Source organism: Pelophylax lessonae (assembly GCF_965119305.1).
Source record: "Pelophylax lessonae genome assembly, chromosome: 1".
Classification (NCBI taxonomy): domain Eukaryota; kingdom Metazoa; phylum Chordata; class Amphibia; order Anura; family Ranidae; genus Pelophylax; species Pelophylax lessonae.
In genome coordinates this window covers 118,943,349-118,967,836 of record NC_138768.1, presented here as the reverse complement: position 1 = coordinate 118,967,836, position 24,488 = coordinate 118,943,349, and the positions used below count along the sequence as shown (strand labels likewise).

General features: G+C 45.3%; 1 protein-coding gene across 1 annotated transcript in view; it reads left to right on the top strand.

Annotated features, from left to right (window-relative positions):
• The window catches only part of CWC27 (CWC27 spliceosome associated cyclophilin), a 371,659-nt gene that overhangs the window by 43,546 nt on the left and 303,625 nt on the right, over positions 1 to 24,488 (top strand). The window contains exons 7-8 of the mRNA XM_082248209.1: positions 14,840 to 14,909; positions 17,368 to 17,447. Coding sequence (XP_082104335.1) covers positions 14,840 to 14,909; positions 17,368 to 17,447 — 150 coding nt within the window. The remainder of the gene's footprint in view (positions 1 to 14,839; positions 14,910 to 17,367; positions 17,448 to 24,488) is intronic.

Sequence of the window (24,488 nt, the reverse complement as noted above, 5' to 3'; positions counted from 1 at the left end):
CATGCTGCACTATGTATACTGACATGTATGGAGGGTGTACTGAGCTGTATGTGTGCTGCACTGTGTATACTGACATGTATGGAGGGTGTACTGAGCTGTATGTGTGCTGCACTGTGTATATTGACATGTATGGAGGGTGTACTGAGCTGTATGTGTGCTGCACTGTGTATACTGACATGTATGGACGGTGTCCTGGGCTGTATGTGTGCTGCACTGTGTATACTGACATGTATGGACGGTGTCCTGGGCTGTATGTGTGCTGCACTGTGTGTACTGACATGTATGGAGGGTGTACTGAGCTGTATGCATGCTGCACTGTGTATACTGACATGTATGGAGGTTGTACTGAGCTGTATGTGTGCTGCACTGTGTATACTGACATGTATGGAGGGTGTACTGAGCTGTATGTTATGCTGCACTGTGTATACTGACATGTATGGAGGGTGTACTGAGCTGTATGCATGCTGCACTATGTATACTGACATGTATGGACGGTGTACTGAGCTGTATGTGTGCTGCACTGTGTATACTGACATGTATGGAGGGTGTACTGAGCTGTATGTGTGCTGCACTGTGTATACTGACATGTATGGAGGGTGTACTGAGCTGTATGTGTGCTGCACTGTGTTTACTGACATGTATGGAGGGTGTACTGAGCTGTATGTGTGCTGCACTGTGTATATTGACATGTATGGAGGGTGTACTGAGCTGTATGTGTGCTGCACTGTGTATACTGACATGTATGGACGGTGTCCTGGGCTGTATGTGTGCTGCACTGTGTATACTGACATGTATGGACGGTGTCCTGGGCTGTATGTGTGCTGCACTGTGTGTACTGACATGTATGGAGGGTGTACTGAGCTGTATGCATGCTGCACTGTGTATACTGACATGTATGGAGGTTGTACTGAGCTGTATGTGTGCTGCACTGTGTATACTGACATGTATGGAGGGTGTACTGAGCTGTATGTTATGCTGCACTGTGTATACTGACATGTATGGAGGGTGTACTGAGCTGTATGCATGCTGCACTATGTATACTGACATGTATGGACGGTGTACTGAGCTGTATGTGTGCTGCACTGTGTATACTGACATGTATGGAGGGTGTACTGAGCTGTATGTGTGCTGCACTGTGTATACTGACATGTATGGAGGGTGTACTGAGCTGTATGTGTGCTGCACTGTGTTTACTGACATGTATGGAGGGTGTACTGAGCTGTATGTGTGCTGCACTGTGTATATTGACATGTATGGACGGTGTACTGAGCTGTATGTGTGCTGCACTGTGTATACTGACATGTATGGAGGGTGTACTGAGCTGTATGTGTGCTGCACTGTGTATACTGACATGTATGGAGGGTGTACTGAGCTGTATGTGTGCTGCACTGTGTATACTGACATGTATGGAGGGTGTACTGAGCTGTATGTGTGCTGCACTGTGTATACTGACATGTATGGAGGGTGTCCTGGGCTGTATGTGTGCTGCACTGTGTATACTGACATGTATGGAGGGTGTACTGAGCTGTATGCATGCTGCACTATGTATACTGACATGTATGGACGGTGTACTGAGCTGTATGTGTGCTGCACTGTGTATACTGACATGTATGGACGGTGTACTGAGCTGTATGTGTGCTGCACTGTGTATACTGACATGTATGGAGGGTGTACTGAGCTGTATGTTATGCTGCACTGTGTATACTGACATGTATGGAGGGTGTACTGAGCTGTATGCATGCTGCACTATGTATACTGACATGTATGGACGGTGTACTGAGCTGTATGTGTGCTGCACTGTGTATACTGACATGTATGGAGGGTGTACTGAGCTGTATGTGTGCTGCACTGTGTATACTGACATGTATGGAGGGTGTACTGAGCTGTATGTGTGCTGCACTGTTTTTACTGACATGTATGGAGGGTGTACTGAGCTGTATGTGTGCTGCACTGTGTATATTGACATGTATGGACGGTGTACTGAGCTGTATGTGTGCTGCACTGTGTATACTGACATGTATGGAGGGTGTACTGAGCTGTATGTGTGCTGCACTGTGTATACTGACATGTATGGAGGGTGTACTGAGCTGTATGTGTGCTGCACTGTGTATACTGACATGTATGGAGGGTGTACTGAGCTGTATGTGTGCTGCACTGTGTATACTGACATGTATGGAGGGTGTCCTGGGCTGTATGTGTGCTGCACTGTGTATACTGACATGTATGGAGGGTGTCCTGGGCTGTATGTGTGCTGCACTGTGTATACTGACATGTATGGACGGTGTCCTGGGCTGTATGTGTGCTGCACTGTGTGTACTGACATGTATGGAGGGTGCAATAAAGAGCCTGCCTTCACAGATTTTGAAAACTGGACTTTGGTTCCGCTTTAACCACAGATCAAAAAATAATAATCAAGTCTCCTGTTGTGCTGTTTAAATCTCAGGAATAAAAAGATTAAGAAAATAGCGAATTCTCATATCTATTCTGTGTATTTAGCTCTTTTCCTAGAGTTTGGCTTTATTCTGCTGTAGTGATCAATTAGCTGTCTTGTAGCCCAACAAACTATAACTTTCACTTCTAGCACAAGGACTGCAGCAATCTTGCTCAGCACACCTCACCACTAGGTATCAGGAGAGGGCAGCAGCTGTTGGGAATACACAATGCATATGCTGCTCATGTCCTTGTGTACCGGATCTTATTGTGCTGTCCTAAATTGGGAGAGTTTTTTTTTTTTTGTGGTTAGAAAGTTGTCATGTTCTGGGAGCACATGGGGTCAGGAGTTGATGTAAGAATAACCATGTAATTGGTGAATACCCAGAAGTCTCTGCTTCTTTTGGAGACCCTTGTATGCAGCACATTTATGCCTGGCTAAGTAGCAGAAAATAATCGGCTTTCCCTTCCTTTTTAAACATAATATCCTGTATTCTCCCCCACGGGCAGCTAACAATTGGATTTATGTTTTATGTGTGACTCTAGGTTTTTGTTGCTTCATTCAGTGCAGTCACAGCAAGACACCATCTCCCATTAAAAGCATGGAATTTACTTTCTCTGCAATGGATTTGAATTACTTGAGAAATGAAGAGCATATAATTAAAGGCACACAAATGAAAAAAATGTGGTGTTTACAGCAGGCACTGTTCATGATTATTATAATAGATCTGTAATTCTTGTTAGATGCTGTCTTTATGTCAGCTGGGGAAGTTGTAATTTTGTTTTATGGCAGCAATTTCATGCAGTCCACAAGAAAGGACTATTTTGTGCGTACTTTAGAAAACCCTATTATTTACTGTAGTTTCATTGTAGGTTACCTTTCTGCATGGGGTTCTAAGCTTTTGTTGAGTAATCACACATCTGTTACAGTCTACTTTGGTAATTTTATTAGTTGTAAACTAGATGTGCTTAACCACTTGCCAACCGCCAGCGGTACATATACTGCGGCAGGTTGGCTCTGTCCCGCGAAAAACAACGTAACTGTACGTCGCTTCGCGGGACCACGATTGGGGGCACGCATGCCCATTCGTCGCAGAGGAAGCTGATCTGCGGGTCCGGTGGCCGCGATTGCCGCCAGGCACCCGCGATCTCTCCCCGTTGAGGCAGAGCGGCAGTCTGCCGTTGTAAACGGCCTTAACTGCAACTGGAACCTGTTTACTCTCTTTGTGTAGCTGTGCTTTTTTTTTATGTGTAAGCTGCTGAAAGACATCCACCCATGACTGCAACTGGAACCTCTGGAACACCCACTCTGTAACAAACTCGCTTCCCTCCATGACCTCTTAATCACAAACTCCTTTAACCACTTTACCACCGGAGGATTTCGCTGTCTTACGTCCGGGCCACTTTTTGCAATTCGCCACTGCATGACTTTAACTGACAATTGCGCCGTCGTGCGACGCCGTACCCAAATTAAATTGACGTCCTTTTTTTCCCACAAACAGAGCTTTCTTTTGGTGGTATTTGATCACCTGTGCGATTTTTACTTTTTGTGCTATAAACAAAGTGCGTAAATTTTGAAAAAATAACAATATTTTTCACATTTTTTATATGAAATCCCCCCCCAAAAAAATGTAAAAATCAAAATTTTTTAAAATTTTTGGCCAATTTGTTTTCTGCTACCTATGTTTGGTAAAAAAAATCACAATAAGCGTATTTTGATTGGTTTGCGCAAAAGTTATTGTGTTTACTAACTAAGGGAAAGATTTGTCATTTTTGGTGTTTTTTTTTTTTTTTTTTGCGGGACTGCGACATTGCGGCGAACAGATCGGACCCCTGATTGACATTTTTGGGGGTACCAGTGACATTACTACAGTAATCAGTGCTATAAATATGCACTGTTACTGTAAAAATCACACTGGCAGGGAAGGGGTTAATTTTTATTGGTGATCAAGGGGTTACTGTATGCCTGGTGCTTACTGACGTGTGTGGGGGGAGGGGAATATGTGACACAAGGACACCCTGCAATCTGACCCTGCCTGTCACTTAGGAGATCCGCCCGCTTGTGTTTACACAAGCAGGCGGATCTCCACACTTGACTCTTCGACGATCGGGGAAGAGCGGCGGCGATAGCCGCCGCTCCTCCCCTGGCCCGACTCCCGCTGTGACTGAATACAGCGGGAGCGAGCCTCCAGCAGCGCGCGCCACCGAGAGAGGGGAATGTCTGGTGACATAGTACTACGTCGCCAGACGTTATCGAGCCACTTTGCCGCAGTACAGCTCTAGTGAGCAGTGCGGAAGTGGTTAACCAACTCGCCATCACCGAAACCTGGCTTCATAATTCCGATACTACTTCTCCTGCTTCCCTCTCCCAATGCGGCCTTCTCTGGACTCACTCCCCCAGACCAAGTGGATAGAAGGGAATTGGAGTGGGAATCCTTCTAGACCCATGCAGCACCTATCAGGTACTTCGCCCACCTCCCTTCTCCTCTTTTGAGGAGCATTGCACTTATCTATTTTCTTCTGTTTCTTTAAGAATCACTGTCATCTACCGGCCCCCTGGACCGGTATCAACCTTCCTTGATGACTTCTCTGCCTTGCTACCCTACTTTCTTTCTTCTGAAATCCCCACAATCATTGTTGGTGACTTCAACATTCCTGTTAATGCTAATACTACTACTGCTTCTAAAATTCTCAGTCTAACCTCATCTCTTGACCTGAAGCAATGGATACAGTCTCCTACACACTCCACTGGCAACACCCTTTACCTTGTCTTTTACCATCTATGCACTCCATGCAACCTCTCCCACTCTCTGATCACCACCTTATTAGTTTCGCACTCTCCCTGTCTTCCACATCCTCTCCCTCCAACCGCCGAACAGTTACCCGTAGAAACCTTCGCCACCTCAACCCTTTCATGCTCTACTCTGCTACTGGACATCTATATGACTAAATCTCACCCCTGTAATGGCCCAACCTATCCTCTTCCATCTATAACAGCTCACTGTCATGCTTCCTAGACAAGCTCGCTCCCCTCACTACACGCAGAATTCGGCCCTGACCGCTACAACCTGGCAAACAGACGACACCAGAAGTCTCAGAAAACGTAGCCGCGGTCTTGAGCACCTGTGGCGAAAGACTAAGGCTGGCCATACACTATACAATTTTCTTGTTCAACTTTCCTTTAGATTTACCAAAACCATGTAATATAGGGTCAAACCTAAACACTTTCAATTTGTATGCAGTCAGGCAGGCCCTTGCACTACATAGTTTAAGGTAAATCTAAAGGAAATTGAATAAGAAAATTGTATAGTATATGGCCAGCCTAAGTCCTCGGAAGACTTCAATCAAATCAAATCTGCCTTCCTAAAATACTATTCCTGCCTCCTCACTGCCAAGCAAACCTATTTTATCCCGCTCATCCAAACATTCTCATCTAGTCCCCTTCATCTCTTCTCTACCTTTAACTCTCCAATCTGTCATCCACCTATTCCACCCTCTAACTCACTCACTGCCCAGGAAATCACCAATCACTTCAAAAATAAGACTGATACAATTCGCGAGGAGATCTCCAATGTGCAGAAAACCTCCCCCACTTAACAACCCATATCCATGGGTACAATCATTACTTCCCTCGTTCAACCCTGCTAGTATTAATGAGGTTGCTGGACTTTTAATTAACACCCATCTAACCACCTGCCCCCTGGATCCCGCTCCCTCGTTCATGCAATGCTAACCCTCTGACTCTATTCTACTCTCTCTAACTCACATCTTCAACCTCTCCCTCTCTTCTGGCATCTTCCCTAATTCTCTAAAACGCGCTAGTCAATTCCATCCTTAAAAAATCCCCACTGGACCACACCAATCTTCACAATCTACGACCCAGCTCCTTACTTCCCTTCTCCTCCAATCTCCTTGAATGATTGGTCTACAACCGACTGAACGACCATCTGACTAATAACAAACATCTTGATCCCCTTCAGTCCAGATTTCGCCTTCAACATTACACTGAAACTGCTCTCCTTAAACTCACCTACTAACAGCAAACGCCAATGGACACTATTCTGTGCTATACCACCTGGACCTCTCTGCTGCCTTTGACACAGTGGACCACCGCCTCCTCCTCAAAAAAAACTCCATGCCCTTGGTCTCCGTGACTGTACTCTTCACTGGTTCTCATCCTACCTATCCCAACGCACCTTCAGTGCTACTTGCAACTCTACTACCTCCTCTCCTCTTCCTTTCTCTGTCGTAGTCCCCCCATGGTTCTCTTCTTGGACCGCTTCTTTTCTCAAACTACACCTCCTCCCTGGGTCAGTTGATTGCCTCTCATGGCTTTCAATATCCTCTCTACGCTGATGACACCCAAATCTATCTCTCCACCCCTCAGCTCACTCCATCAGTCTCCTCCCGTATCACCAACTTAATAACAGACATATCAGCCTCGATGTCACATCACCTCAAACTCAACCTATCCAAAACCTAGCTCACGATATTTCCTCCCCCCACATTCCTCTACCCCTGATTTCTCTGTCAAAATGAATGGCTCAATTATCAACCCATCCCTCCATGCCAAGGTCAAAACACCAACCTCCATGCCACGGTCCTAGGTGTAATCCTGGACTCTGAACTATCCTTTTGGCCATACATCCGGTCACTGTCCAAAGCTTGCTGCCTCAACCTCTGCAAGATACCATCTCCAAGATCATCTCAACCATCTCCAAGATACGCCCCTTCCTAACCAACGACACCACAAAGCTTCTAATTCACTCCCTGGTCATCTCTCATCTCGATTACTAAAACTCCCTCCTCATTGGCTTACCTTTAAAAAGGCTATCCCCTTTTTCAGTCCATCATAAACTCTGCTGCCAGGCTCATCCACCTTACAAACCACTCTGTGTCTGCTACCCCTCTTTGCCAATCCCTCCATTGGCTGCCACTCAACCAACAAATTCAATTCAAGTTACTATCCATAACTTACAAAGCCATCCATAACTTGGCACCCAGCTACATCACTAACCTGGTCTCAAAACACCAACCAACTCGTTCTCTTCGTTCCTCCCAGGACCTCCTGCTCTCTTGCTCCCTTGTAACCTCTTCCCATGCTCGCCTCCCGGACTTCTCCCGAGCCTCTCCCATCCTCTGGCATGCTGTACCCCAATCTGTTCGACTATCTCCTATTTTGTCCACTTTCAGACGATCCCTGAAAACACATCTCTTCAGAGAAACCTATCTGGCAACCACCTAACAACTGTACTTTTATTTTCTCTATCAGCCCATCCCCCAGTTATTACCTCTTGTGTCTCTTGACCCTCCCTCTTAGGTTGTAAGCTCTAACGAGCAGGGCCCTCTGATTCCTACTCTGTTAAAGTGTATTGTATTTGTACTGTCTACCCTCAAGTTGTAAAGCGCTGCGTAAACTGTGGGCGCTATATAAATCCTATATTATAATAGTTATTATTAATAATAATATCACAGGAGACCGATGTTCTGTCAGCAATGAACACAAGGCTCCTGTGTTCCTCCCACTTAGGAACACAGGTCCCTGTGTTCATTCCTTAAGTCCATCCCCCACACAGCTAGGAAGCACCCCCTAGGGACACATTAAACCCTTTGATCGCCCCTGGTGTTAACCCCTTCCCTGCCAGTGTCATTAGTACAGTAACAGTGCATATTTTTAGCACGGATTACTGTAGTAATGTCAGTGGTCCTCCCCAAAAGTTGTCAAAAATGTCAGTGAGGTGTCCGATCTGTCCGCCGCAATGTTGCAAAATTGCTGATCGCCACCATTACTAGTAAAAATAAAATTAAAATGACATAAATCAAAAAAATAAATAAAATGACATAAATCTTTCCCCTAGTTTGTAGACGCAATAACTTTTGCGCAAACCAATCAATATACACTTATTGGGATTTTTATTTACCAAAAAATATGTGGCAGAATACAAATTGGCCTAAAATGATAAAAACATTTTAATTTTTTTTTTTTTTTTTTTTTATTGGGAATGTTATATAGCAAAAAGTAAAAAATATTTCTTTTTAAGAATTGTCGCTCTTTTTTTGTTTATAGCGCAAAAAATAAAAATAAGTGGTTTAATGACCATGTGCTATCACAGGGGGTGGCAGGGAACCAGTGGTCTTGGGCAGCATTGCATTGTTGGATTAGAGATCCCCTGCACATGAACCCATGACAATAAGGTGCCTAGATTTCTCTATAAACTTTCCCACTTGGAAACATCCACTTATCTGCAAGTAGTATACTGTATTTGCAGATAGAATGCCTTCCTTTTTTTTTCATTTTTATTTTTTTTTCAGTGATGTTGACCTGCATTCTATCTAAGTTGCTGCCAAAAGACTCACCAATAATTTGTTAAAGTGATACTAAAGGGTATTTTATTATTTTTTCTGTAAAATAAAAAAATATACTTACCCGATGACCGTCTCCTGTACTATGTCTGCAGTCTCTGCCCGTCTCCTGTACTATGTCTGCAGTCTCTGACCATCTCCTGTACTACGTAGGTCTGCAGTCTCTGACCGCCTCTTGTATCATGGCTGCAGTCTCTGACCGCCTCTTCTATCATGGCTGCAGTCTCTGACCGTCTCTTGTATCATGGCTGCAGTCTCTGACCGTCTCTTGTATCATGGCTGCAGTCTCTGACCGTCTCTTGTATCATGGCTGCAGTCTCTGAACGTCTCTTGTATCATGGCTGCAGTCTCTGAACGTCTCTTGTATCATGGCTGCAGTCTCTGAACGTCTCTTGTATCATGGCTGCAGTCTCTGACCGTCTTTTGTATCATGGCTGCAGTCTGTGAACGTCTCTTGTATCATGGCTGCAGTCTCTGCCTGTCTCTTGTATCATGGCTGCAGTCTCTGCCCGTCTCTTGTATCATGGCTGCAGTCTCTGCCCATCTCTTGTATCATGGCTACAGTCTCTGACCGTCTCTTGTATCATGGCTACAGTCTCTGACCGTCTCTTGTATCATGGCTACAGTCTCTGACCGTCTCTTGTATCATGGATGCAGTCTCTGACCGTCTCTTGTATCATGGCTGCAGTCTCTGAACGTCTCTTGTATCATGGCTGCAGTCTCTGACCGTCCCTTGTAGCATGACTGCAGTCTCTGATCATCCCTTGTAGTATTTTTGGGGGAGCCTGGAGCTCCTATTTAAGTTTTTGCTGTGTTTAGACTTTGCTACATGCAGGAAGTGTCTGTGTGTTTTGTTCTTTAAAAAAAAAAAAAAAAAGATAAAATAAAATTGGAGTTCTTCTGACTGCTTGAATTTTTTTAATGAAAACCTTGGGCATTAATCTTGATGCATCACGGACTCCAATCAAATTTGAATCGTTGATATGATAATTGAATCGTGAGGCCAGTGAAGATGCGCACCTCTAATGTCCAGGCCAGTCTAGCTCATTATCAGTTACACTCCAATGCTACCCTCAAATACATTCTCACTTCATATATATATGTAGACACTAGAACAACATGGACTTTATAGGCACTGGTAATAAAATAATACATTTTTTAATAGTTAGATATACAAAAATTACAATATATACAAAAACTCATATAATGTTAAAATCAAAACAGGATAAGGGTAAGAAAGTAGCCACATATAAAAAGGCCTATGAACTGATATACAGGGCCAGTGCATCCTTCCAGATAAAAGTCTAGTTGGCTATAGGTGTCCCCGAACGTCATAAAGGGGTCCCCCAAAGCTGATATATTACATCAACTTTGAGGTACCACTTTCGGGGAGACATATCGCCAGCTAGACTTTTATCTGGACAAGGGCTGCAACTAACGATTATTTTCATAATTGATTAGTTGACCGATTTTTATTTCGACTAATCGGATAATAACCTTAAAAAAATAAATGAGTGTGGTGTATAATTTAGTTAATATGTAAATTAAAAAAAAAAAAAAAAAGGCAATTTATGCCTAAATATCTATTTGCAATGGTAAATATAGATAACCAACTACTGTATATGGTTAGGGAGCAAAATCTCTAATCCACTCTGAGAATAACAGACAGAAGAGATATACTGTATATATACTATTAGAGATTGAATCTGGTAAATATCCTCATCAGACTCCGAGATAAAATTTTATATTTAAAGAAGAAAAAAGCAGTGAAAGACAGAACAGTAATGTATGACCGACTCCCTTGTCATAGACAAGTGGCTTGATAAAAGCTACCTGTGCCTGCTGTAACTTATGCTGGCCATACAAAAAAAATGTCTTTCTTAAAAAAAAACGTTATTTCAAAGAACAATTTAACGATTTTCAACTCGTTAGTGGAGTAAAATCGAGGTTCATTTTCGACCACAGTGATGGGAAGATTCGAAAGTGAAGAATAGAAAACTTCTTGGTCAAAGAAATTTTCAGGCAGTGAATGTGGTTTTTCGTTCAGAAATTACATTCATTTTAAAACTGAATGTTAAAAGCAAGTGAAATTTTCAAACGACATTCTTTCTTTCAGCGAATGTACAAAGATTTTTTGTATGAATATTCTCGTCCAAAAATCAATATGTGTATGGCCAGAAAGAGGCTCAGTTCACACCTATGCAGTTTGCTTTTCATGCATTTTGCTGTGCGTTTTGCATTGTTTATGCTTTTTTTTGGCCAGTTTGTTGTTAGGCAGATTAAAAAACGCAACAAACCTGTTTATACTTGCCTGCTCTGTGTAATGGTTTTGCACAGAGCAGTCCTGATTCTCCTTTTCTACAGTCCCCCTGATGCTTCTGGCTCCTCCTGCCTTCAGAGTGCCCCAATAGCAAGCTGCAAAGTATAGTATAATGTGCCCCTATAGCAAGGTAAAAAACTTTTGCCTTTAGAACCACTCACTTACTGCCCAGGACTACATGTCCCATGAGGCATTGCTCCTCACACATTCACAACTTCTAAGACACTTACTGACATCTATGGATGGTGTACTGAGCTGTATGTGTGCTTCACTGTGTCTTCTGATATGTAAACCAATAATGCATTCTGTATGCAGGCCAACCAATCGGCTAACCAATTAATCGATTATGAAAATAGTTGACAACTATTTTCATAATCGATTAGTTGTCAATTAATTGATTCGTGTTTTCAGCCCTAATCTGGAAGGAGGCACTGGCCCTGTATATCAGTTCATAGGCCTTTTTATATGTGACCACTTTCTTACCCTTACTGTTACTGATACAATAGTACAGGGTTACCCATATACTTTTATATCTGCCACCTCGTTGTTTAGATAATGGTTTGCTCTCCTTCTCTACATATTTGTCTAATGGTGGAACTCGCCAGGTGCTGCTTAATTAGGACAGTGGCTCACTTCTAACTTTGTTTACATAACCAAGAAACTAGCCAGAGACTTGCCTTCCTTCTCCCTACTATTCCAACATGGACAGTTTGGGGAATGGTTTGAAGAGCTCCCGAAGAAGCGCTATGCCGCGAAACGTGTTGAGCTTAGACCCTGTTCCAATCATCTGTGCAACCATATCCGCAGTGTTTACCTTTGGGGGACTTTGAAATTCCGGCCCGACAAGATTAGACACATGCGGTTTGGTTAAGGGTATCTGTTATCCTGTTTTTATTTTAACATTGAGTTTTTGTATATATTGTAATTTTTGTATATCTAACTATTAAAAAAAATGATCATTTTATTACCAGTGCCTATAAAAGTCCATGTTTTTGTTTCTATATATCTTGATTTTGGGATGTGGCACGTACTATCATGATATATACACTCGTGGTACTACCCCACGGTAGTGTATGATTCTTTTTGTCTTTCTATTCTCACTTCAGAGGTGACACAACACTAAAAGTCCTCCCTTATAGCTAATAGTAATTAGTCATGCTAATGAACTTCTGTGATGTTGAAGATGTTTTGTATCTTTTCAAAGTCAACTTCTAAGTTCCAATGGGTCTCAGGAAGATACCCCAGCCTTTACGTTCACCCAGGTATCACAGCTACATTATTCCAGTCACCATGGAATTAACACCTTCGCAAACCTCCTGACGGCATTAATGGGGTTATGTAGAACAGGTCCCAAAACTTTCAAACCTCCCGTCCAGTTCTTGGAATGTCAAAATATACACATTTCATGGTAAGGCTAGGGTATCTTCCTAATACTCGTTGCAACTGAAGAAGTTTTAAGAAGTTAAAGCGGTTGTAACCCTAAAAAAAATAAAAATTGATCCTGTTCCTTTCAAAACACGTTATACAGCACAGGGCTTGTGCTGTGCAATTTGGCCCTTTCTTTCATCTAAAATACCTGGCTGATCCTGCCTGGTGCCGCCCTCCCCTCGGTAAACTGTCCACGTTTATCATGCTGAGCCCCTGATACCGTGGTCATTTTAGGTGCCTCCGTCATCAGCTGTCTCTCCTTCTCCCTCTCTCCCTGCCTGTCAGCTAGTGTCAGTACCGGCCCCTCCCCTCCTGCGGCTAAAATTACTGTGTTTTGTTAGAATAATCCTGTTAAAAATTGTATATGGATGAGTGCACCAATAGATATAACGCACCACACCCTGAGAAAGTGTATAAAAAAAAACTGAAATATTGAATAATAGGGTTTTTGAGGTGCTAAAGACACAAAATATTATTTATAAAACATTCTAATTTTTATTTGTACAAATTTTAAAAAACCTACATAAAGAAGAAAGTCTTTGCATGTTAATCAAGCAATTATTCCAATCTTTCTCTACATGTTTCGCTACATAGATATAGCTTCAGGAGATTTCGGATATTGCTCATATAAACTAATAAGATAATAAACAAACCATTAATAAACCTATACTACACATTGGTCATTGACAAAGCAATTTTATCTCATAATACATAACTATAAAAAGAATGCTCATATGTATCTGAGCAGCAGGAGTGCACAATCCCATTTTGTCAACAAGACATATGAAAGGTCTGCAGAGATTCGACTATATTGGAGACACTCAAGTGTGACTATAGAAGTGCTTCCAGGTGAGTATCAGTGTACCATAAGGGACAATGAAGCCCAAACTTCAAACACCTATGGAGGGACAAAACAATTCATATGATTGTTCCTTTAAATAATCAGAATTCTATGCCTAATTCCAGTTCTATTGGAGTTATAGAAGTTACCTTGCAAAAAAGTTTCCCAGAAGATTGTAAAACCCAGACAGGCTTGGAATTGTAGGACTAATCCATTTAACATAGATGTAGAAAAGACCAAATGGTACCAACCCACTCTAGAAAAAGGGGAGAGATACATAAACCGAAACCGTCCCCATGTCTGAAGCATAAAAAAATTCAAAGGTAATTATCTAAAGTGCCTCCAAACTAAAGGTGCGCCTCCTCCATGGTAAACCGAAAAGGGTCCATTGAGCATGCGCAAGATGGCACCACGTGCTGATGTCACATGGACACCACTAGTCCACCGGCGCCATCTTGGGAATTCCTAGTGTCAGTTCGGTCGTAATGAAACAACTGCAAGCGATCACAAAGAATCTGGTTGGAATAAAGGCACAAGGGACAAAAACGGACACCATATACAAACCGAGGGAGACCAGGCTTGAAAATCCACCTAGCTATGCATATTTGAGGCTCCCTGAGCGTCCATATGGTCACCCGCTCAACCCTGGCACCTATCAATTATTACAAACTCATGTAAATGCCATCTAGTGGTCATAAATTGGAATGCGATGCAAAATTGGAATTTAATATTTATTTATTTTTGATTAATAATCCTGTGTTGGATTACAGAATGTTCCCCAGTGTGTGTTATTTATAAAAAAAATATGTTTCTAAATTCCTAATTTCAAAGGGGCACTCATGTGACCGCCCGCTGCTCTTTTTCTCAGCCCCGCCCACATTTTTCCGATCGGGGATGGCGGCGGGCTGTCACGTGAGTGGCGCTCTGAAATTGGGTATAAAGCAATTTTTTTTTTTTTTAAATGACATACACGGGGGGCACATAATGTAATCTAACACAAGGAATCTTAGCAAGTGGCTTTACAACCAATTTAAGAATTGGCAGGGGGCATTTGCCCATCCACGCTCTTTGCATGGATGGAGGGATCTGTTCGATTTATTTATTTATTTTCTTTTAGGCTGTTTGCTAAATGAAAGAAATCTATCAGTGTATGGCAAGCCTAATTACTGCTATATATATTCACCATGACCTGGATAAAAAAGAACCTTCACAGACAAAGGCCACTCTTGCATTCGCATAATTTAGTCTGATTAGCTGTAGAACTGTGTTACAAAGGAGGCACTTGACTTCAAGGGTACACATAATTAGACTACAGAAAGATGTTCATGGGTAAAGTTGAGAATCCCTGGTTTGCAGAATCGCATACATCTAAAACTGCAAAGTATATCATACTGTAGTGTGTGATCTTAAAAGCAGTTTTGTTCATTCCTTGATTGTCTGTCTGTCTTTCTTCACAGGAATTTTAATTTACTCTCTTTTGGAGAAGAAGCTGAGGAGGAAGAGGAGGTGGTGAATAGAGTCAGTGAGGTAATCCATAATACTTTACCTGAAGTCACAAATTTCCTGCAGGGAAGTAAAATGCAGGCAGAGAGACTGAAGAGATCTGGTTCTAGATAACACTATAAACAAATCTTATCCTTCTTTATGAAGGGTGGCTGTCACTCCCTACTCCCCTTCAGAATGACATCAACAAATCCTACACCTTTACTTATTTCCTATTCAGAGGCAACAGATTTAAGGCATTTTCTGAGTCTTTTTCTCTCCCTCCCGTCCTGTATTACTGTATTTTAGCTTCCTCTCCTCTCCTCTGCCCTGTGTCAGTGCATCTCTGTTCCCCCTCCTCTGCCCTGTGTCAGTGCATCTCTGTTCCCCCTCCTCTGCCCTGTGTCAGTGCATCTCTGTTTCCCCTCCTCTGCCCTGTGTCAGTGCATCTCTGTTCCCCCTCCTCTGCCCTGTGTCAGTGCATCTCTGTTCCCCCTCCTCTGCCCTGTGTCGGTGCATCTCTGTTTCCCCTCCTCTGCCCTATGTCAGTGCATCTCTGTTTCCCCTCCTCTGCCCTGTGTCAGTGCATCTCTGTTTCCCCTCCTCTGCCCTGTGCCAGTGCATCTATGTTCCCCCTCCTCTGCCCTGTGTCAGTGCATCTCTGTTCCCCCTCCTCTGCCCTGTGTCAGTGCATCTCTGTTTCCCCTCCTCTGCCCTGTGTCAGTGCATCTCTGTTTCCCCTCCTCTGCCCTGTGTCAGTGCATCTGTTTCCCCTCCTCTGCCCTGTGTCAGTGCATCTCTGTTTCCCCTCCTCTGCCCTGTGTCAGGGCATCTCTGTGTCACCTCCTCTGCCCTGTGTCAGTGCATCTCTGTGTCACCTCCTCTGCCCTGTGTCAGTGCATCTCTGTTTCCCCTTCTCTGCCCTGTGTCAGTGCATCTCTGTTTCCCTTCCTCTGCCCTGTGTCAGTGCATCTCTGTTCCCCCTCCTCTGCCCTGTGTCAGTGCATCTCTGTTTCCCTTCCTCTGCCCTGTGTCAGTGCATCTCTGTTTCCCTTCCTCTGCCCTGTGTCAGCGCATCTCTGTTTCCCCTCCTCTGCCCTGTGTCAGTGCATCTCTGTTTCCCCTCCTCTGCCCTGTGCCAGTGCATCTCTGTTTCCCTTCCTCTGCCCTGTGTTAGTGCATCTCTGTTCCCCCTCCTCTGCCCTGTGTTAGTGCATCTCTGTTCCCCCTCCTCTGCCCTGTGTCAGTGCATCTCTGTTCCCCCTCCTCTGCCCTGTGTCAGTGCATCTCTGTTTCCCTTCCTCTGCCCTGTGTCAGTGCATCTCTGTTTCCCTTCCTCTGCCCTGTGTCAGTGCATCTGTTTCCCTTCCTCTGCCCTGTGTCAGTGCATCTCTGTTTCCCTTCCTCTGCCCTGTGTCAGTGCATCTGTTTCCCTTCCTCTGCCCTGTGTCAGTGCATCTCTGTTTCCCTTCCTCTGCCCTGTGTCAGTGCATCTCTGTTTCCCTTCCTCTGCCCTGTGTCAGTGCATCTCTGTTTCCCTTCCTCTGCCCTGTGTCAGTGCATCTCTGTTTCCCTTCCTCTGCCCTGTGTCAGTGCATCTCTGTTTCCCTTCCTCTGCCCTGTGTCAGTGCATCTCTGTTCCCCCCTCCTCTGCCCTGTGTCAGTGCACCTCTCTTCCCCCTCCTCTGCCTTGTATGAGTGCATCTCTGTTCCCCCTCCTCTGCCTTGTCTCAGTGCATCTCTGTTCCCCCTCCTCTGCCTTGTATCAGTGCATCTCTGTTCCCTCCTTTGCTCTCCTGTGTTGCTGTCTCTCTATTCCTCCTCCCCTGTCCTGTATCACTACACCTCTGTATATCTCTATCTTTCTCCTGTATCACTATGTGTCCGTTCTCCCCTCCCCTGTCTTGTATCTGTGCATTTCGGTTCCCTTCTCCCCTCTCCTGTAGCTCTCCCTCACCCTGTCCTGTATCACTACATCTCTCCGCCCCCCCTCCTTTTTTCTTTTTTTTTTTTATATTGAACATGGTATCTAGCATTATGGCAGTGTTTATTATGTTCTTTGTTATAGGAATATTGGGCCCTTTTTCTGTGTAATACTGCAGTTCAAATCAGATAGCTCAGGTAAAACTTGGCAGGTATCACAAACATAAAATTGTTCTGCTGTCCCTAATTTCCCCATGCAGTTGATGTTTTTTGACTTAATATTAGTGGTTATGACATTTCTCAATAATATTACTTTATAGGAACTATAGTGAATTCAACAAGTAACTTTGGGTCACCAAGTTTACAAAAAATGTTGACATAGTAAATTTGAAGAAGCCATAGTTCAGGGCAAGGTGCGGCAAGGATATCCAAAAAAAAGGGGAATCTCCTCTATGAAGGGAATTAAACATTTAAGAAGCCAGCAGCTAATTGAATTTAAATGAGCTCCATAGTCTACACAGATGCTTAAAGGGACACAAAGTCTAAGCGGTATTAACATGCATATACATTTATTTTGCAGACCATGAAGGGAAAAAGCAAAAGTAGCCATGATCTCCTAAAGGATGACCCACGACTAAGTTCTGTTCCAGCAGTTGAAAGGTAAGAATACACTATCTTCTTCCCAGTAGAAACTTTTTTTTATTTAAGATGATTTTATTGAATGGTTTATAAAACAGCTCTTATAAAACAGAGTTGCCTTCAGTCATTAATAAATACATCATCTCACAAAAAGAAATAGGCTGGGTTCAAATATGTGCGGGCGAGGGTTTGTGCCTAGTATCCGGTGCTTGTCTGTTCACCGATTCAGGTGCAATTCAGGTCTGAATTTTAGCCTGAATTTGCACCTGAGCTGGACCCAAACACGCACAGGACCCTTTTGTAATCTGCTCCGTGACCGCCTCGGACCTGTGTGAACCAGCTCCATAGAGAGCCAGTCACACTCACTTGTTGTTCGAATTGGTTGCGGGGAAACCCGCATTCAATTCGCACATATGTAGACCCAGCCTTAGGCCGGGTTCACATGTATGCGAATTGGATGCAGATTTCCCCCACATCCAATTCGCGCGTCATGCGAGTGTGACCGGCTCTCAATGGAGCTGGTTCACACAGGTCCGGGCGGCCATAGTCTGGATTGCAGAAGGGTTCTGTGCATCTTTGGGTCTGGTTCAGTTGCCAATTCAGGCAAAAATTCGGACCTGAACCGGTGAACAGACATGCACCCGGACCCCAGGCACAAACCCCTCGGCCGCACATATGTGAACCTGGCCTTAATAATAGAAGTTGAGCATAGCTTGTACAGCACATAGTACTCCTGGTAATGAGTGATTTTATATCCCTAGTAGTCAAGGTAGAAACATGGACGGTTGAGTGAAATCAAGGACCCCATATTTTTTGAGTCTTCTGAGTTCTTTGGGTTTTGTGTATTATATTGGGGCACTATTTATAAACGGTTTCCATTCTGACATGTTTGGAGAGAATTTTCCTCTTCCAGGATCTTTCGAGCATAATGATACAGTATAAATAGGAGGCATTTGATGTGAGATGGGGTCTGCAGGTCACCAAGAAGGCTTATGATTGGGTTATAGATATTAAAGAGACAAAAGGTTTGGTTAAAGCTGACCACTGTAAATATAAACTTTACCCCACTACATTCCTCCCTCCTCCAAATGGTATAATATATAACTTTCTCTTACGTCCTCCGACAGTCGCCGCCCACTCATACAGTCTTCACCAATGGGTATTGTCTTCCTCTCCACAGGAGTAGCTAGGCATAAGACTTGTTAAAAAACAAAGCATTTTCCATAGACACACCCATGGGGGCTGTCCCACTGGTCCAATACCCCCCTGCAATAACCATCCAAACTCAGTTTGTCTTCTGCCTAGTTAAGGAGTAGATAGGCTTCCCTGTGCTGGGGCTACAGTCTCAGCCTTCTTCTTCTATGTTATGCTTTTATTTTCTGCAAATGTCATTTTTTCTTTGCATTACTAGCTGTTTATTTTGTCAGCGTTAGTTGGATCTTCGGATGAAGACGGCGTTTGCGGAGCTAGGGAGTCGGACTGGTCATCCTGGTTCTCCAGGACAGAGGGTCAGATGGAATCCCAGCCCGCCATCGAGCGTTTAGCAGGCTATGTGTTCGTCCTGGCCTCGCAAACGACTCATCCCTGTCCTCAGGGATGCAGCCTGTGAGGTGGCTACCTCACCCGGACGCCTCATCCACGGTTATCCGTGCATTATTTGGCGTCCTGCTTTTTTTTTGGCTGACGGCACCCCTGCCATCTGAGGGCGGGCGGTTTCCCGTCGATGAGAGGCACCCGACGCCATCGGGTACAGGTAAGTACATTCTGTGTGGGGCCTCTGTCTGGGGCTGGCAGTCCTGTGTGTCGGTGTTATCCCCTCATGTCTGTGCGTTTTTGGGCTCCCTGATCCCGATCCCTGCGGGGGTTTTCTGTCACAGTCAGTGCGCTGTGTGATTTTCTGGGGTCCCTCTCCTGTGTCACTTTAGGGTGCTTTGGAGGTACAGACGCGTGTGGCGACCGCTGCGGGGTTAAAACACAGCCGGTCCGCCTTTTTTGGTGTGGGCAGCATGTCTGGCTTCACTATGGGCGCTTATACAGCATGTATATGGTGTTTCTTTCTTTAGCCTAAAGTCTCAGTTCAGTCTATTGCGGTGACATCACTTCCTCCTTTCTCTCTGAAGAACTCGGCTGCAGTGGTAACACTCCTGTGGGCTCTGTCTGCTGTCCTTTTTTCCTTGTGCAATCCTTCTGGCTGTCAGTTTATCCTGCTTAGGGGTCTGTGTTCACAGTTAGTGTAGCGGTGCGCTGTGGGGGTCTGCGGCGCACTTAAAAGGCCAGTACATTTTAACAAAAAAAAAACTTTTTCTTTTGACATGGAATCTCAGGAAGAAAATTCCCTCCAGCCTTGGTGGGCGATTCAGGTTCTTCTGAATCTTGTACCCTGATTACTTTGTCTGCTGCAGTGGCGGCGTTGGTGTCAAAGGTGGATATTCTGATGACTAAACGTGCGGATAGAAAAAGGCCTAGGATTTCCTTTTCTTCTGATTCTGAATCTGACTTGGTTGCCGTGGGTGGCGTGCCCCTTTTAGGGTCTCGCTCTTCTCTGTCTGAGGGGGAGGCGGAGGTTGCAGGGGTGGATGATTCCCCCCCGGGACGCCCGAGGAACGCGCAGCTATGGAAGCGCTGATTTCTGCCATTAAAGAAACACTCCATTTAGAGGATGAGCCCAATCCTCCGGGCATTGTGTCCTCTTTTGGTACACACAGGACCCGCAAGGCGGCGCAGGTCTTCCCTTGCCCCGCTGAGTTCCATGCTACAGTGAATGAGCAATGGCGCAGTTTAAAACGCACTTTTGTGGTGCCGAAGAGGTTTCAACTTCTTTACCCTTTCGCGTCTCCTACAGATTTGCGCTGGTGTGTGGCTCCTCAAGTGGATCACACTGTGGCCAGATTAAACAAGGCTACTCTGGTTCCCACCAAAGATCACCCGGTATTTAGGGATCCTACGGATAGGAGGATGGAATCACTTGCCCGCCATGCTTACATGGTGGCGGGTTCCATGCTGAAACCTATTTTCGCCTCTGTCATGGCAGCTCAGGCTGTGGTGGATTGGACCAAGGTGCTAAGACGCACCCTCGTGGCTGATGCTGCTCCCCCTGCTACCGTGGTGATGGTGGACCAGATTTATCAGGGGGTCATGTATTTGTGCGATGCGAGCCTTGAATGAGGCTCCATTAGCTGCGCGCCTGTCTAGTATCGCGGTGCTTAACCGTCGCCTGATATGGTTGAAATGCTGGTCGGCTGACCAGACTTCAAGGAAAACGGTGGCTAACATCCCCTATGCGGGTTCTCGCCTTTTTGGTGAATCCCTGGATTAAGTCGTGAAAGGGGTCACTGGGGGCAAGAGCACTCTGTTGCCCCAGAACCCTAAGGGTAAGTTTTTCCTCGGTAAGCGGGGCCCCTCCTTTAAACCAAATCAGGGGTCCTTTCGTGCCTTCAAGACACAGAACAAGGGGAAACCTTTCAAGGGCCAAGTGGCCAGAGAAAGCCCTGGGCGGGCAAATCTAAATCCGGCCACGCCGGTGCGGTGGCTCAGTCCGCCTCTGCCTGAAGGGGCGCCCTCACCCATTTCAGGGGTGGGGGGACGTTTGCGCGGTTTCCTCCAACCTTGGCTGCTCCGAATTCCGGACAGGTGGGTTCAGGAAATCATTCGATCAGGATACAAGATCGAATTCCTTTCACGGCCGGCGGACAGATTCTTTCCCTCAAATCTTCATTTGACTCCAGGGCGGTTACAAGACCTGCATCAAGCGGTACAGGATCTCCTCGCCCAGGGGGTAATCGTCCCGGTGCCTCATCGGGACAGATTTCGGGGGTTTTACTCGAATCTGTTCACTGTGCCCAGAAAGGAGGGCAAGGTGCGTCCGATTCTGGACTTAAAAGCTCTGAACCGCTTTGTGCGCGTTTGAAAGTTCCGCATGGAATCGCTCCGCTTGGTAGTGGCCTCCCTGAGTCCGGGAGAATTCCTGGCCTCTATCGATCTGAAGGATGCGTATCTACACATCCCCATTTTTGAGGACCATCAGAGGTACCTCCGATTCGCTATTGCGGAGGAACATTATCAGTTTGTGGCGTTACCTTTCGGTCTCGCTTCGGCTCCAAGGGTCTTTACCAAAGTGTTGGCGCCTGTTCTGGGCCTGTTGCGGGCACAGGGCATTGCGGTCTTGGGATATCTGGACGATCTCCTGCTAAGATCGAATGCCAGTCAGAGCCTGCTGCGCGATCTGTCCACTACGGTCCAGACGCTACAGGAGTTCGGATGGACCATCAACGTTCAGAAGTCGACCTTGTCTCCTTTCGGTTCGTCTCCAGTATTTGGGGATGGTTCTGGACTCTGCTGAAGCAAAGGTGTTCTTGCCGGAGGACAAGCTCCGGACCCTGCAGTCCGAGGTCAGGTCCCTCAGGGACAACGAATCCTCGTCACTCAGGACCTGTATGCGGTCCCTGGGGTTGATGGTGTCAGCCTTCACACCAGACAGTTTCACACGCGATCTCTCCAGGCGGAGATCCTGGCCAGGTGGGACAGACTACCTCCGTCCTTGGACCTGAGAGTGTCTCTGAGTCGCCAAACCAGAATGGATCTCTTGTGGTGGCTTCAGTCCCTGGCTGTGTCGGAAGGGAAATCCTTCCGGCCGTTACTGTGGACGGTGATTACCGCGGATGCCAGCCTGTCGGGCTGGGGTGGCGTCCTGGGCAACATATTGGAATTGAGAGCGATCAGGCTGTGCCTGCTCCGTTGGTCGGATCGTCTTCAGGGCCGTCCTGTACGGGTGCAGACGGACAACGCCACTTACATCAACCACCAAGGGGGCACCAGGAGTGCCCGGGCACAAAAAAAAATAATACGCTCAGGCCTTAGGTGCCCTAAAAACACACAAGTACAAACACTCAAACAACAAAGCCTGTAAACCTACCAAAGATGCTCTGCTGAAGTGTAAATGCAACACTAAAGGGAAAGTATACTCAAGCAACTTTATCATTTAAACCACTCAAGACACAATAGTGTAAAGCAGGGCTTGACAAATTTCCTTGAAATCTAGAAGCCAGGTAAAAAAGCTAGGAGCCAGTTTTTTTTTTTTTTTCACGCATGCCAAATGGCCGGCTTCTGTCGGATCGGCTGCCATACTGACAGGCCGAATGGTGGCCAGTTTTTAATGAACCAGCTGATGTTGCCTGCCATTCGGCCCGTATGTACTTGGCTTGATGCTGTGATGGGCAGTGGCTCACTAGGGAAGGACTGTGCAGCAAGTTGGAGGCGATATGAGAGCCAGTGGTCCAGTAAATCATGCCTCCCTAGGCCCCTTTCACACGTGCACCTCCACTAAGCAGAATCCGCTTGCTCAGCGGGGATTTCTTCACTTATCCCCACTGAGCAGGTTGATGACAGGTCTTGTCCGCTTTGCTATGCAGAGTGAACATGGACACAGTCCCGCTCTCCTCTGTGGGGCAGTCAGATGGAAATTAACTGCCTGTTCCATTTCAATCCGATGCCATCTGATTCGATCCGTCAGACGGATGAAAAGTAGGACCCCTATCCATCTGTTTTTGGTCGACTGTATCGGATGGCTGCGGTTGTCAGCGGACATCCACCACTCCATAGAGGAGACTAAAGGGTCTTATCAGGTCTGCCTGAAAAACTGAGGCGGACCTGATCAGACAGCCCATGTGAAAGTGGCCTTCGGCTGTGTGGCATGACGGGGAGAGAAAAAAAAAATAATAAATTAATTTTAATGGAAAAATAAATAAAAAAAACTTTCCATCTTTATGGGGTTGGAAATGTAACTGAGGCTGTTCCGACCAGTTCCCCAAACTCCCTGTCCACTCACCAGTAAGGACAGGGTGCCAGATCAAGCCCTCAACATCTTCAACCTCTTCTCCGAGCAGTGAGAACAGGCAGGGGAAATCCTCAGTGCCACCAGGGACTGCTTTTTGCAGCCCCGGCCACCACAAGAGGGTGCCAGTTCCCCGATGTAAGAATCTCCCTACAGTACCCTGCAAAGCCTCGGCCTCAATTACCGGCCGGCGCGGCATCTTAGTCAGCGCACCCGTGGGCGGGGGCCACATGGGGACAAGCACCTGCCACTGTATAGCCCAGGCACCAGGTCATTAATTCTAGTGGCCAGTGCGACCTGGCGCCTGGGGTTTGTTGAGCCCTGGTGTAAAGGATACTGCACAGGCAATCCTGTAGGTGTAAGCTATTGCCAGGCAGCTCTCTCGACTCTTTTTCCCAGATCCATCCCCCCTGATGACATCAACTGTGTAATGCAGTGATCACTGAGACAGTAGTGCAAGGGAAATTCTTCTGATCATTCTAGTACCTAGGCCAGTGATGGTAAACCTTGGCACCCCAGATGTTTTGGAACTACATTTCCCATGATGCTCATGCCCTCTGGGGTGTAGCTGAGCATCATGGGAAATATAGTTCCAAAACATCTGGGGTGCCATTTCCCATGATGCTCATGCCCTCTGGGGTGTAGCTGAGCATCATGGGAAATGTAGTTCCAAAACATCTGGGATGCCAAGGTTCGCCATCACTGACCTAGGCACTCACAAATGGGCTGTTTCTAGTCATTGTGTTTTTTTTTTTTTTTTTTATCAAGTCTTTTGGACAACTAGAATTTAGAACGGAACTCATGTCGCGCATAAAATAAAAATGAACAGCCTGTTAAAAAAAAAAAAAACAGGAAAAAAAAAAACTTTGAAAGAAAAAGAGACATAACAGGTAAACCACTGGTTAAAAAAAAAAATAAATAAAAAAACTGGGTAGAAAAATGCAAGGTAAAAGAAAAAAGGGGGGGGGGGAAGAGTGGTTTAAAGAAAAAAGAAAAATAATTCAGCAAAAATATAGGTAAAAAAGCGATTCGGAAAAGAGTTTTGCTCCTATTTCTGGTTTAAAAAAATTTAATAAAAAGCAGCGCTAAAAATAACAACATAAATGTGCAATGTGCAAAAATCGTGAGCTATCCAAGTATAGAATACTTGATATAGTCCCATCTCGTGCAAAGAAGTGTGCAAATAATGTACTAACTGAGAATTATGCAGGTACATGAGATTAAACGAATAA